Genomic DNA, 15,744 nt, shown 5'->3' with positions numbered 1-15,744 from the left:
GCAGAGTTTGTCCCGGTTGTAGCACGGAAAGCAGTCCTGTGCAGGACTCTGGAGCAGCAGAGACTCCCGCTCCCCAAAAATCACCAGTTGCAGCTGTGGAGGAGGCCAAAGAGCTCTTGCTGGCGGTGGAAGAGGAACTCCTGAAAATTTTGGGGGAGGAGGAGGCTGAGGGATCCTTGGAGGAATGGTTGGGGTTTGAGGAAACATCCAGCATGTCCCCATCCCAAACTACTGGTGGTGCTGTCCCTGCCTGCAGTCCACCCATCACTCCATCTTCCATTGCCAGCTCCGTGGCACATCCAGCAGCAACCCTTCGTCCTCCCTCCCCTGGAACCGTTAGTGGGCCACGGTTCAACCTCAATGTTTGGAGGCACTTTTGGTCCCTTCCTACTGACCTGAAGCACCTGTCATCGACGACCCTGACTCAACACCTGAAGAGGCACCACTCGAGCCTGTGGTCTCCATCCTCGGCCAGCATAACATCCGTCCAGGGGAGACCGAGGCCCACCAGCTCATCTGATCCAGGATCGATGGGAGGGTCTCCGGAATGCACCCCGAGCAAGAAGCCTTGCCCCAAGGGTGCGGCTGATGGGAGCAGAAGGGTCAGGCAGGCCGCCCTGGGGGAAGTTGTTCCATCGGGGTCAGGGGTGGCTCTGTTGAAAAGGGTGAGGTCAAGGGCTCAGGAGGCAGGCGTTCGTGTGGTGGTGCAGATGATTGCCCTGCAAGGCTTCCCCCTATCAGTCGTGGAGGGCGTGGGCTTCCAATTGCTGCTCCAGCACTTTGCCCCATAGTTCTCCATGCTGTCATGGTGCACCGTTGGACATCAAGTCATGCCCGCCCTGTATGAGGCAGTGCGAGACATGGTGCTCAGAGACCTGTCGGCCACCCAAGTCAGAACAGTGCACTTCACGGCCGACCTGTGGAGCAGCTGCCATCACCACCCACTGGTGGCAACCAAAGGACCTCCGCCTCCCCAGGCCAAGATCTGGCAGCTGTATAAAGGTGCCCGTAGCAAAAAAAGGAGAGAGTCACAGAGTAACAGGCAAACAATAAATGAAACTGTGACCGACTAACTAGAGCAATTTCAGAAATACTAATATACAAATTTAATACAGTCAATAAATAATTAAAGTGAATAGTACAGCAGGAACAAAATTATTAAGGATATAACGAGCTCCACATAAACATTCAAAATAGATTGCAAAGTGCAAATGCTGAATTCTTAACAGTACAAAAGTACAATGGCTCACAATCCCATCAGCATAAGAATCAGTTTCAATGCAGCTAAAAGCTTGCGTACAAACAAAGGATTATAAGGTGACAACTCAAGCAATTAACGTAGCAGCTGAATAGCTTGCAAAAAAGACTAGCAATAACCGCTATGGGTTTGCATGCAAGGAGTGCCCGTTTCTGGTTTTCCCTTCTTCCTGGCAGTTATAGATATAGATTCCAAGGTAAGTCACACATATTTCCAAAAGCACAATGGCCGTTCACTCAAGGGCTCTAAGTGCCACGGGGGCCGTTCCGTGCTCCACGAACCACGAACCGTGAACCGGTTCAGCAACGGAAAATGTTTGTTGCAGTTCATGATCTTGGGATCGTCGTCGGCACCGAACCATGAACCACTGGTTCGTTAAATTTTTTTGGTTCATGCCCATGTCTAGTTAAGAGCCTGAGGTGATCTTGGATACCTCCCTGAAAATGGAGGTACAGGTCACAGCTGTTGTCAGGTCCTTTTTTCCATCTGTGGCAGACCAGGCAACTTGTCCCTTACCTGTCAATCTGTGACTTAATTACAGTGATCCAAGCAACGGTCATCTCTAGGCTAGATTACTGTAACTCGCTCTACGCGGAGCTGCCCTTGAGCCTGACCCGGAGATTACAGCTGGTACAAAATGCAGTGGCACGTGTTATGAGAGTGCCAAAGAAGGCGCATATAACACCAATTTTACGCGAGCTGCATTGGTTGCCAGTGGAGTACCGTATCAGATTCAAGGTTCTAGTATTGACCTATAAGGCCCTGTGCGGACTGGGACCAGCGTATCTACGGGACCGTCTCTCCCCATATATTCCCCGGAGGACACTCTGATCAGGGGACAAACAGCTGTTGGTGATCCCTGGCCTCAAGGAGTCCCGCCTAGCCTTGACTAGAACCAGGGCCTTTTTGGTCCTGGCTCCCACCTGGTGAAACGCTCTGTCTGCTGAAATCAGGGCCCGGCAGGACCTACTATTCTTTTGCCAGGCCTGCAAGACAGAGTTGTTACGCCAGGCATATGGCTGAGGCTGGGCCTCCACTGGCCTGAAAAAAGGGGTGTATAAAAATCTTAACCCTCCCTGTGAAGGCTATCCACCATCCTGTTTTAAATGTGTATTAATACACTGTTATTTAAATATTTTTAATTGTAATATGTTGTTATCCGCCCTGAGCCCACTCGCGGGGAGGGCGGAATAGAAATTTGAAATAAATAAATAAAAATACTGCTGCTGCCCAGTAGCTAACCTTCAAGAATTCCTCCAATCCCATCACCATTGGAACATTCAATTATGTTCTGCTGATGTGAGGGTTGATTCCTGAAGGGGGTGGATGCATCTTAGTCTGGGGTCTCAGCTTTGACCATTCCGCCTTGAGTGACTCTTCCAGGAGTTTAGACTCTTGACCAAGCCTGTGTTCCTTACGGTGTTACTCTCAGCTTCACTGACACACTCAACACTTAATGTTAAGAGATCTTTTTTATTCTATTTGGATAAGGTTAAAGGCTTTTGCAAGGATAGGAACCTCTTTGTATGTTTTGCGGACCCCAGCAAAGGGCATGCTGTCTTCTCTCAGATGATTTCTAGATGGGTTGTGTCATGCCTCAGGTGGAGTGAGCCACCTTATGCTGCCACCACTCTGGGATTTAGGGTCCCTTGGGAAGGCCCAGAGTATCCTCCCAACCCTTCTGACCTACGTAGCTTGGCCAAGGCATGAGGACCCAGCAGAGTAACAACGAACAAAAGGATTTATTTACAAGGAGGTCAGTTAATATAAAACAAACAAACAAGCAAGCAAGGTGCATTAGCGACAATAGATGGGTGAAAGCAAAATAAATAAAAGGCCCTAGCGTGACTGAACTCACTGTCCCTCTGTCTGCCAGGCCTGTCTTCTCACCCTACCTCGATGAGGGCCTCTCTCCCTAGCAGAAACCTCCTGTGGCCTGCTCCCTGGGAGAAAGAACAGAGGCTTTCCCCACTCCCAGACTTACATAGCACTAGCCCCCTGTGTTCTGATTGGCCAAAAAGGGCGCCAAAACAGCCCAGGGGCTCCTGGGAATCGTAGGCAGACCTACTCTCACAGCTAACAGGCTTCTGAGGCCTTGCCAGGCCTTCCTGGCACAGCCATATCATGACAGGTTGTCTCAGCAATTTGACTTGCACATGAAAAGTCCAAAGTTCCATGTTTTTTTCTGGTAAAGCTCATTCCACAAGATTGCAAGCTTCTTCTGCAACACTATTAGGAAGGGTCCCATCTGGACATCTGCAAGGAAGTGAGGTAGGCTTCACCTTGTACATTCATGGGGCATTACTCTATTGATGTATTAATAGCCCTCACCCTCTACCATCAGGTAGGTGAGCTTGCTATTCTCCCATGTGGGACTGCACAGATGACTCGAAGATAGAAACAGGATTGCACTTGCCTGTAACTGTTGTTCATCGAGTATCTTCTGTGCAGGCACACATTCCTCCCTCCTTTCCTCGCTGTGAGCTTTTGCGTCAGCCTGTCTTCTCCACAGCGGCAAAGGGAGGACTGAGGGAGGAGTGCTCCTTCCAGTCACATGTCAGTTTAGGTGGGAAGGACGGGCTAGTGCCGAGGAGAGGGGAGTGCTCCACACACTTAGGAAAGCTCTAGAGTTTTTTAAATCTTCATTTCTGTGGCTGGCCTGTGCCTGTGCAATCTCATGTGTGCCTGCACAGAAGACCCTCAATGAACAACAGTTACAGGTAAGTGCAGCCCTGTTTTCTGGCAGGGCTTTTGTGCCTTTATTGTTTGTACGACATGTAGAAACTCTGCAGCAGACACTTTTTTCCCATTATGGAGATGCAGTAATGGGGTGGGGTGGGGGACTTCACTGGTCAAATTTCCGCATGTCGGCCTCCTCTGATAAGTCAGCCACAGCTTTAAAAGAGGATTAGACAGATTCATGGAGGATACGACTATCAGAGACTACTAGCCTTGGTGAGTAAAAAGGAATCTTCACATTCAAAGGCATCTTCATAGTCTCTCTCTTTCTCTCTCTCTCTTTCACACACACCCTCCCTCTATCTCAATTACAGAGACCCCTCCTGAACTGTCTCAATCCACGTAGGAATGAGGGAACAGCTGCATGTAACGCCAAGTTCAGCCGGCCCCAAGATGTGCCAAGCCTTTCCAATCCTATCCCTTGGAAAGGATGTCTTTGGGTGACAGGCAGAGGGAAGCAGCAGTACCAGCCAGTTTGGGCAGCAATGCTTCCCTCCTGTCCACTGGCTTAGGGGGAGTGCTTAAATTATCTTAACCTGCCGACAGGAACTAAAAACCATGGCTGTGTGCAGCATGCACACACACACTCAGCATCTTGGCAGAAAATTGAGAACTGGACTGAGGAGCTGAGGGGAAGGAGATATCAAGGCACACCTGCTTCAGGCTGCCTGCACAGGCAGGAGTCAGGTGGCTAAAGACTCCATTGCTCATGCTTCAGTCACTGGTGTCTGAAGAAAGGAGCTCTGACTCTTGAAAGCTTACACTTTAAAAATCTTGCTAACAGGAGGAAAGATCCTCTGCCCTGCCTCCGTTCCAGGCAGGAAGGCATGGAAGGCAGCAAATGCAAGCAAGCATGGAAGTTCAGGTTGCTTGAAGAGGTTTTGTGTCCCCTCTCTCCAACCCTGTCCCATTTTGGCTACTCACCGGCAGCCTCCACAAGTAAGATTTAGGAAAGTCAGCCAGCATCAGGATATGGAGCAAGGGCCCCTGCAGAGCTGTAAGGGGTGTGTGTGTGTGTGTGTGCAATTGATGGACTGGAAGAGACTTGGAAGGCTGTGTGAAGTGGCTAGTTACTAAGACTTGCCTCACCCCCCCCCCCCAGCCATGACCATGATGCACACACAAAAATAAGCGGAGTGCCCATAGGAAAGAGTGAATTGATTGAAGCTTGGGGAAGGGGCAGGCAGTGCCAGTGGCCTTCAGCCCCATTAGGAAAGGAACTCAATCTAACCTACCTCTCCTCCTCTGCTCCTACTGAGCGCTCACAGTTCGGATCATGCATCTGATGAAGAGAACTTGATTCTCGAAAGCTTATGCTACAATAAAATTGGTTAGTCTTAAAGGTGCTACTGGACTCTTTTTGATTTTGCTACTACAGACTAACACGGCTAACTCCTCTGGATCACAGAAGCTGTGTCTATCAGCTTTTACTGGGAGGAGATGCTCTAGCTGAAACTTGTCTTTCTTTCATAGAGACAAGGAGGGAAGAATGCTACAGTGTCCCCCTGGAGGCAGCCATTTCTCCCCCCCCCAACTTCTGAATGCATCGGAAGTGGGGGGAGGGGCTCAAAGTGGGGGATCCCTGCTGGGGGACTGGTAACCTGGTGGGCAGAGGGGGGCTCATAGGTCAGAGCTATTACTCCTATACACATTGGTCTGTTTGACTGTGTAACTCACAGCATTATGAGAGGAAGCCTTGCCAGCCAGCTTCTCCACCATGCGGAAGCTTAAACTGCCCCAAGTCTTCAATCCAGAATGATGGGCTTTTCATTCCAGAGCTCTTTAGCCACATAGTCTTGTCTCATAGTAAGTCAAAACGCACCGTAGGCAAAGTTTATGTACAGAAACAATACTATTAATATTCTTTTCCTTGGGAGACTGAAATCAAATCTCTATTGGACATTTTTTTTTAAAGGGGAAAAGACATGTTGACAAGAGATGGATTTTTATTGTGCATCTGTTCTACAATACTATGTTTTAAAATGTTTGAGACTAAATATTATATGTCCTATGCCAGACAGAAAGCTTCATTTTAAAGTCTGTGTATTAGATTTTATTCCTAATGTGCTTTTCTCTTCTTCTGCAAACCCAAACAATTCTTAGACAATGACTCGTGCTGACTAATGGCAGTCTGGGAAACTTTTAGACGTCCCTGCAATTTCAAACAAGAAAACAAACTCTTGAAGCCAGTAGTTAAATATTTTTGTGAAGATCTATCTAGCTTGGGTTGCTTGTTTAAATTTAGGGCATGATGCAGCCAAAACTTTAAAGTCTCATAGATTGCAATGAAGGAGCCAAGCATATTGAAATGGCAGGCCTTAAAATGACTTAAATGTGGCTAGATTGTACCCTTGTTTAAGTTGCAGATAAAGGATCATGCTTCTCAGCATCTTGCTTCTCATGCCACATTCTGTATTTGGATAGAGGTACGAGTGTGTATATAAGGTGGCATGGGAATAGAGGCCTATAGATTTGACTACTACATGGCTGGTTGCCACTCTGTAACCACCTAGATATATGGGCTTTAACCTTTTTGGGCAGCCACCTGCTCCAGATTCCAAAGTGAGAGATCTCTCTCTTTCCCTGAGTTTCCCATCCATCACAGACAACTAAATAGCAGAACAGCTCTCTTTTTTGGGACTGGGATGAGGACACATATCTTGCCCCCTTCTGTTTCCCAGCATGTGAAGAAAACTTGCGAGAATGAAGGAACCATACTCACTTGATATCATGACAGTACAATCCTATGCAGAGTTACTCCAATTCTAAGTCTCTTGAAATGTGAGCTTAGACTCTGCATAGGATTTCAGTATCAGAAGCAGCAAGAAGATTCCCTTCAGACAATTTCCACAGCCCAGAATGACGAGAGAGACTGAACTTGGCATTCTCCACGTGCCAGAAGAATTGAGAGGCAGGTGGGAGTCAGCAGCAGCCAGAAATAGCGGTGGCTAGAAAGAATAGCACAACTTTTAGTGAGGGGCATCCAGGCTACCAAAACTATGTTTACAAAATCAAATAATGAAAAAACCCAACGCTTGTATACTTCTCAAACAGTTTATTTGTCATTCACACTAAGTATAATATTGAATTTACAGAAGAAATTGTGGTACAAAGAAAGCAACTTCCCACTAGAACTAATACAGCAGTCCAGCTGCTCCACATGCCAGCCTGAACACTCTGACCTTACTATGTAGAGGAAGTGCCTACTCAGATACAGTGATATCTAGAGACCTGTTGGTGTGGGGAAAATAGACTCTGGTCTCATACTAGTTAGAGAACAGAGTGATCACTGGAAGAAAAAAAGATCTCCCTTTCTGAAAGTGATCTGTGTAGCAGTATCAAGAAGAAGATGTGGCAATTCTTTTACACATCTTAAGTTGGTTGTAAATATGCCCAGAAAATTCTGAACTCACATATCCAAATATATGTTTCCAAAAGGGCCCTGCTTGCCATTGTGTTCATCTATCAGATTGATCACACCCTCATTTCTCATAGAAACATGTCCCCTCCCCCAGTTGTTTATGTTATATCCAGAATACCACAAATAATCCACATTTGTTTGCACATTCATTTTCTCCTACAAAAAAAGTGAAGAGGTTTTGATGTGCCCATATGAAGCCATGCTGTAACTGCTTACAAAAAACCAAAAGAGTTAAATCTCAAATCCTAAAATAATGAAGTCGAGAAGAAACAAGTTTCTACAGCATTCAGCAAATGCAAAGTCAAGTTCAGAATAAGATGTAACAAAGGAAAAAGGTTGACTACTTACAAGCATTAACAATATTTTAATGTTTTTTTAAACCTATTTACATACATAAATACAATGAAGTCTCCTGATATAACCCTTTTTACGGTTTAGTGAGGGGAAAATAACTGTTATTGAACAAACAAAATTAAGAAAGATGCAGTAAGGCATAAAAAGCCTTATAAAATAAAATAAAAAATGTATAAACAAAAAATGTCAAGCAATGAATAATGTGTGTTATCTAGGAAAAAGTAGTGAAGTATTTTGAGGGCAGAAGAAATTAAGAATGATATATGGTTGAGGGACATCTGTGGAAAATCAGTTTAAGGGGTTAAGGGATACTGTCTTTATAAAAGTCTTAGCACTCAGGAATAATGTTTATTTATACTGGTAGAGGACAAAGACATATTTCCAGAGTTACATTAGAGAAGTTATTTCCACCCCTAAAAGAGACTGTTTTTATTTTTTTTTAAAGTTTAGGTCTGTGTAGTTCTATTAAAACTGAGTAAATTAAAACTGTTTTAAATCCTTCTGCTTCAGATTAACTGGATTATAGACACTGCTGTTCATTTAAATGAAAAGGGATTCCTCAGTATTCACCACTGACTAGTTATTGTTGTTATGATCTATTTTAGAAAGATACTGCTTAAGTCAGTATTTTCGAGTACAGTTATACTTTCCAAAATGGAATAGTTAACATCCTTCTTGCAGAGTAAAATTTATAATGGAATATTGTTTAAATTAGAATTGTAATTTAGCATCACAAGTATTTCTAATATTTGGTTAATGTGTATATATATGTGATGACAAAAGTATCTTTCACATGCTGGATGTAGTGATTTCAGTTAGCTTCAGCAAAAAGGAACGTCAGATTACTGCTCCTTATCCTGGTTTTATTTGACCACTGAACATCCTGTGTTTGAGCATTGGAGCAACTGACTAGAAGAATAATCCTAAAGGGAATTATTAGCTAAGATCCATTGAAAGACTTTCACATGCACTAAAGTTCTAGCTAAAGTGGGAAAAATTCATGCTAGCCTCATGTACTAAGTTAAACATAACGTATCCCAAACTGCTTTACTGCTTGTGCAAGATATTTGCAAGCTAATTCTGGGCACTGTAACACATAGGGAGGAAAGTGAAATATCTTGTGAAAGCAAAACTGCTAAGTCTGTTTACATTTCTGCTTGCACATCACTGGATCCAAGCCACTGAGTCCAATGATCTATCAGTTGCTGGTTCATATTCAGGAATAGGGAGTGTATCTAGTGGTCCAATAGAACTGTAATCTCACAAGAGTGAAACTCTTATGAACAATGTGCAAATTGCACTGCTGCTCTTTTCCTATTGTTATTTACCACACTTGTGAGAGGTTGCACATTCAACAGGACCCTCAGTATCAATCTACACGGTCAAGTGATTGTAATTTTTCAGGGTAGGGAAAATCACATTCTGAAGTGGTACAGACTTAGACACAAATAAAGTTTTGGGAACTGTGGCATTAGAAGAAATACCTTGTGGAATTATGTATGTTATTAAAAAGAAGAAAGTACTCTGCAAGATTATAAAACTAAATGTCTCTCAGTCTGAAATACACTTATTCTGAAATTCTAAAACAATGACATTTACTTATGTTTAATCATGTTTAGGATTTCAGAATTTACTGACTCTTATTGATGACAAAAATGCCTTGTAAAAGGCAAAGCTAATGTTTTTGATAAAATAGTAATGATTGTATGCTTGAGTGGTACTAAATTCAGAGTTCCTCAGTGATAATACAGATTTAAGATGGAGTAAAGGATGAGGTGGGCAATAATTGATACAACTTCAATCTTAATCTAGGAAACGTTTGGTCTAGGGAGTATTTAATCCAGGTACAACAGCATTCCAGGAAGGCAGGCTGGTAACCGGAGCAGAATAGTGAATGGTAAGTAGATGCAGGTGAAGTGCTAGATACAGTTATTTTGACTGATTAGCAGTAAGAGTAAGACTTCCAGGTTTTCTTGTGTGAGAGCCCTCTCAGTTTTGAGTGCTTATAACAAACAAATGGGGTAGGAGAGCCAGTTTGGTGTAGTGGTTAAGACAAGAATGCAGGATTCTAATCTGGAGAGCCAGGTTTGATTCTCCACTCCTCCACTTGAAGCCAGCTGGGTGACCTTGGGCTAGTCACAGTTCTCTGGAGCTCTCTCAGCCCCACCCACCTCACAGGGTGTTTTGTTGTGGGGATAATAATGGCATACTTTGTAAACCACTCTGAGTGGGCATTAAGTTGTCCTGAAGGGCAGTATATAAATTGAATGTTATTATTATTATTATTATAATAGAATGAATGTAGGTAGAATGGCCATAAGAAGATACTAGCAACTTTCAGAAACATAAACCCAGTGCAATCTTCTCTATTAATACGCAGTGTCTTTTATATGTTATGTAATACTAATTGAGCTGGCCCTGCAAACTGCACTTCCACAGGATCTCTCTTGTCCTGGTCAAATTCATTCTTTCTACACTAGCTCCATCCCAGTCCATTTGGGAAGGTTGATTCTAAACTAGATTGTCAAAAGTGCAGGTGTATAGACAGTGAATTCCTCTAATACAATGGCACCCAGTTTCTGGTAATCCCAGTGGAGTAACCAAGTTAGTCTATTGTAGTAAAACAAAACCAAAGTCCAGTGGCACTATACAGACTGTTTCTGAGGCATAAAGTGTATATAAATGGGGATATGATTTATGACATCTATCATAAATGGTTGCCATTTTTCTGGTCTAAATGGATATCTGCAATAAGCCCTTATGAAAGAAAATGTGTTATATCTGAAGATGAATCCCAAGGAAAACTTATAGAACACTTTCAATGTCACTTGCATCATAAGGAATTCAATACATGAAAAGTCTGCAAAGCAGATGATAATCATTTGGTAGGACTGAAACTTTTTTTTTCATTTCAGTCATAGAATAGCCTTGTATCTTCCAGATTTTTTAAAAAAGGAAATTTTAACTCTTCTGGTTGTAAAACTAACTCAAATAGAGTATAGCATTAACCTTCAATAGTGTAATAGTAAAATGAAATATGAAAATGAAAGGGCATGATAATGTTCTGAAGAATGTTGACCTGACTGATGACATAGCTGCTTCACTCTGTAACAATTATACCAAAGTGCTACTGCATCAGACATACAAAGAATGTAAAAGCAAAATCTACATAGAGAGGGAGATATATAAAGAAACAAATACTTTAAATAAGTCCAGATGTTTTGCTGCCTGCAGCCAAGGATTTTTCTAAACTGAATCCTTTTTTCATGTTTTCAACAATCAACACTGATTTAAAGGCCTGCTTTTAAATACTCTCAAGAGTTGACCTGCGATTGTTCTACCAATTTTTTAAAAGGTCTATTAACTAACAATCAAAAGATCGTTCTGGATCTGTTGACTTCAGCTGTTTTTCTTTAATGAAGAGTACAACTGCATTCAGACCAAACTCTCACATAAAATAGTGCCTTAAAATTTACAGTGATGTTTTCTATGTTTCAGGTGTAACAGACAACTGTGATAGTTCCAGAACAACACTCCAGTTGAGCTATTTTATATATATGTGTGCTGTGTACCAGTTCTGAATATTATTTTACTTTACTTGCCCAACTTTGGGTTTACTTACTTTCGCAAGATGCTGAATATCGTATAATGCAATCTAACGCATTGAAGTGAGTCTTGCTGAGGTAAACGAGTCTTACTCCTCAGTAAGTGAACACGAGATCACAATCCTGGTCTGCTCAAAATCCTACATGCATTTTATGTGGAACTGGGTCCCAAACTAGATGTGACAAGCAGACACACATTTCATTCTTTCTTTAAAATCAAAACCAACCGTAACAGGCTCCAAGTTTGAGAAGAATGGTATGTGGAAAGAACTACTTATTTTTCTCTCCTGTAATACAGAGATACCCATATCTTGTCCCCTCAGGGGTGAAAAGCACTGGGGAGGAGAGTTGAAAAAACTTTAGTTCCCATGCTGTTCTATCACTGAAACTCAACCCTCCCCCAATATTTATAATTAACAAAAAAATAACCAAAGGAAGATACGTGTGACTGTCTGTCACATCTGTTTGGTCCGACAATTTCAGTGGAACATCTGTCCAGATTATTGTGCTTAGGATCAGAGCCTTAAATAAATTCTTGCATCTTCCACTAGCTCAGGGTAGAATATCCAGGATTTTGTCAGATTCTGCCCATAACACAGAAGCAACTTACTAATGTGGTGTTACAGCATCCAGCTTTGTTTGACTTTACTACTCAGTTTGGTTGCCTTTAGATGTTGGTGCAGTACATCATCCAGCTGTGCTGGAAGCTCCGAGTGCTATCACAGGAACTGCTATCCAGCCACTGTCTCCCAGTGTTACTCTATATTCCATGACTACTGTTTAAATAAAATTGTGCCAAAATTTGGTGTGAAGTTCTTTTATAGAATGGAAACACACAGACACCAATATATTTCTATTATACTGACATATAAAATAATTCTGAATTCTCAACTGGACAAAAACAACTTCATTGTATATTGAATGATGAAACTGAAATGGAGCTAAATGTAAACACAATACTTCTAAATAATTAAAAATCACATTACCCATAATTATTCCAGCCATTTTATATGTGATAGTTTTAAACTTTGGTTGCTACAAAAATGCATGTGCTTATCTTTAAGCATATTTAAATAATAAAGGTATTACACAAACAAAATTCAATGCTGAGCATAAATATCGAGTAACTCATCATATACGTTTTCAGTAGTTGAAAAGGACTCAAGGCTGTTGCTCTTTTATATTAAAGGAAGAATTAAATTACCCCCCTGGAAGTGGGAGGATTTATGCCTTCAGTTGACAAAGTACAAGAAAAGGAAGCACATTTTTAAAAAAAAGATTAAATCTTTTTGCAAATTTTAAGGTGCCAAAACAGGAAATTAAAAATGATATGCAAAGAAGGATGAGTTGCATCCTAAAAAATTAATAATTTTTTTTAAAAAAAATCCCATACACTTTGGAATATATAACTTGGTTAAAAAAAATAATTCCAGGATATAAAACGTCTCATTCACAGCATTGCTAAATCAGAAGCATTCACAGTTTCTCTCTGAGAATCTTCCTATACTTCTTTTTAACTAGTAGGTCAAAATAATTGATTAAGCTCATTGAGATTGTGTTAGGCTTTAAGTCTTCAATCAGATGTCAAACAAAACACTTTTTACAAGCTTTGAGGTACTCCAAAACTGTTTTTGAAGTCTCAAGCTCTGGAAACATAGAACATCTACATTTCTCCATATCTATAGACAAAAAGTGAGTGAGTACTGCCATTTTAAATGCTTTCATTTTCAGAAGTTCAGCCCTTGGACAAGTATAATTTTTGGAATGTTATCACTTCACTGACTAAAATCTACTGGATACCATTGTGACACCATTCCTGGAAACACTGACTTCTGGAATGATTGCTTCTCAGAGTGATATATAAACATGGCAGTGCCCACAGCCATTCATGAGGAAACCATGGACATCAGCAGATAAAATATTTTTGTCCCAGCCCATCTTTGCTAATAATTCATTCAATACGGTCGCCATACTGCTTCTTCTAGCCTTGCTGTGGTTCCCATGTTAGTAGGAGAGTTGCTATGGCTACCTTCTGTGTCCACAACATCATTTTGATTTGGAAGATTGGGGTTGAGAAGAGTAGATCCTGTGGAAGCATTAGTGCAAGGAGGAAGAATACGTGGAGGTGACCGATCTCCTCCAGACATCATGGAAAACTGGTATGATCCTGCTGATGTTCCATAGTAGAGATGATAAGAGGGCGAGCTGGTCTGAAATGGGCCACCTTGAGCCTGAGAAGAACCTGGGTAAGGAGGCGGTAGATAAGTGTGGTATCTGGTGGCAGTGGTCATGGCAGACATACCAATTCCTATTCCTGAGCTGACAGGTGTTGGAGTATAGGTGAATGCTCCTGGATAGTGCATACGAGGATCAGAAATGGAAGGAATTGCAGGGAAAGGGCGATCAATTCCTACTCTTGGATCACTGAATGCTGTTAAGTCAGATGCACCTGGTTTGTGGAAGAGAAATGAGAAAAATGCTGTAAATATTAAAACACATAATACTAACTATATGATACTTTAGGAAACAACAAGCTTAATAAATTAACAGTTGCCAAATATCAACATACAAAATATATTATACGTTATAAATAATTTAGATTTTGTAAACGCATTAAGAGCTTTTGGCATTTGTGCTGTAAATTGAAAATGAATGGGAATTTCACCTTTTCTAAGATATAATCTTTTCCCCACTGTAATAAAAAAATATATTTTCAACAAATATCTACCCATTTCCCACCACTGATGCATCTCCTCTACCCTGGAGTTGATGTTTTTGGATGATTTTACAAATACTCAGGTTTAACTATACAATAAATGATTGACTGGAAAATGTATAGTAATATAAATTAAATACTTCTTAATAGGCAAAATTCCCCACCTGTTTTGCAGTAATTCTCAAAATCTGGAAATGTTTTAATTCTCATGAAAATGTTTGTGAAAATCCTATCCCCATTCTTCTCAGCTCACACGCATAAGACCTTAAGTGGCTTGCTTCTGCCAAGAGAGATTTGTGAAAATATTCCAAATGTACTCTGTGTTTAAAATAATGGTTGAACTTCAACTCTTTTCCTCTTTTGATTAAAGAACTCTCAACTGCTATCTCCCTTCTCCCTCTAATAGGGATTAAAGAGATAATGGCTTCTTAAGAAAGACCTTCTAGACTAGTTCAGTAACAGAGACTGTGGCTCCCCTTTCTTACCAGTTATTATGAGGCATTAAAAACAACAATAAAGAACTCTTTATAGAAACACCTCCTCAACATGGTGTGGAGTCTGCATCAAAGAAATGTTTATGTGGGGTGGAGAAGAAGAATCAGTAGGAGCAAGAAAGAAAACAAAAACAATCTTCACTGTGACTAGATTAAACAGCACACCAGACATATTGTAGAATGAGGTTCTGAAAGCTTGTCAGCCAGAAGGCAAGCCTCTTTGATATACTTCCACACATTTCTCAGTAGATTTCTTCAACATGCTGTAGTAATTTAAATTTCTTGATCTGTTGGGTATAGTCATTCTCTGTCTTTCAACTCAATACTCCTCCTGAACACTTGGGCTTACTTCATCTAATGGATTAGATTTCAGTTTGAAAAGTTGTAAATAGGATTATCACATTTCTTCCTATGCTTTTAATTATAGCATTAGGCAAAAATTCAACAGGTAATGCTGGTGTTAGCATAGAGAAGCCAGACTATAAACAGCTTTACCTATTGAATATGCAGCAGTTCAAAACTGAAATTACTGTAATGAAGTTTTATGTCACCTGTTCCTCAATGTCAGGTGACAAACCAAGAATATTTTTTATTTACTGCTGGTTAATTTTTGTTGGTACAATCCACGGTTTTCTAAGAAAAATAGAATATAGAAGTCACCTATAATTCAGTCAAGGCAATTTCTTTGATATATTAATTTATGTTATTTATAATCTATCTCACTGGGACTCAAGGCAGATTACACAGTGTAAGTCAATACAATCAATGGTTGCTATACGAGGGGGTATGGATTTCAGGCCATTGCAGTGCATAGGAGCATGCTGCGCAACCTGGGAGCATGCCCCAGGAGGCATGTTCCCCCGCCTTTTCTCCCACCAGCCAGGTAAGCGAGGGCAGGGGGTGGATGGTGGGAGTGGGAGATCCCCTGCCCCCAGTGGAGGACTGGCAACCCTAGCTCCACCTAGCAGAGCTGTGGCATTTTGAACCAGCTGGATGCTCCAAAATGAGACCCATACAGAGTGCATTACAATAGTCTGATCTTGATGTTACCAGGTGGCCAGACTGGTCGTATCAACCTGGTAGGGCTGGGAACTTGTCTCTCGGTTCCACAGCTGAGGGTTTAGTCAGAGAGGCTGGTGGCAGTGAGCCCTGGAAGT

At 41.6% G+C, this 15,744-nt stretch overlaps 1 protein-coding gene across 1 annotated transcript in view; it reads right to left on the bottom strand.

Annotated features, from left to right (window-relative positions):
* Nucleotides 1-7,032: 7,032 nt before the first annotated feature.
* The window catches only part of RUNX1 (RUNX family transcription factor 1), a 270,979-nt gene continuing 262,267 nt past the window's right edge, over nucleotides 7,033-15,744 (bottom strand). The window contains exon 8 of the mRNA XM_054973938.1: nucleotides 7,033-13,826. Within this exon, the coding sequence (XP_054829913.1) occupies nucleotides 13,333-13,826 (494 nt within the window). The 3' untranslated portion in view covers nucleotides 7,033-13,332. The remainder of the gene's footprint in view (nucleotides 13,827-15,744) is intronic.

This window comes from Eublepharis macularius, chromosome 3 (genome assembly GCF_028583425.1).
Source record: "Eublepharis macularius isolate TG4126 chromosome 3, MPM_Emac_v1.0, whole genome shotgun sequence".
Lineage (NCBI taxonomy): Eukaryota > Metazoa > Chordata > Lepidosauria > Squamata > Eublepharidae > Eublepharis > Eublepharis macularius.
The sequence above is the reverse complement of the archived record's forward strand: the minus strand, read 5'-3'. Positions and strand labels throughout refer to the sequence as shown.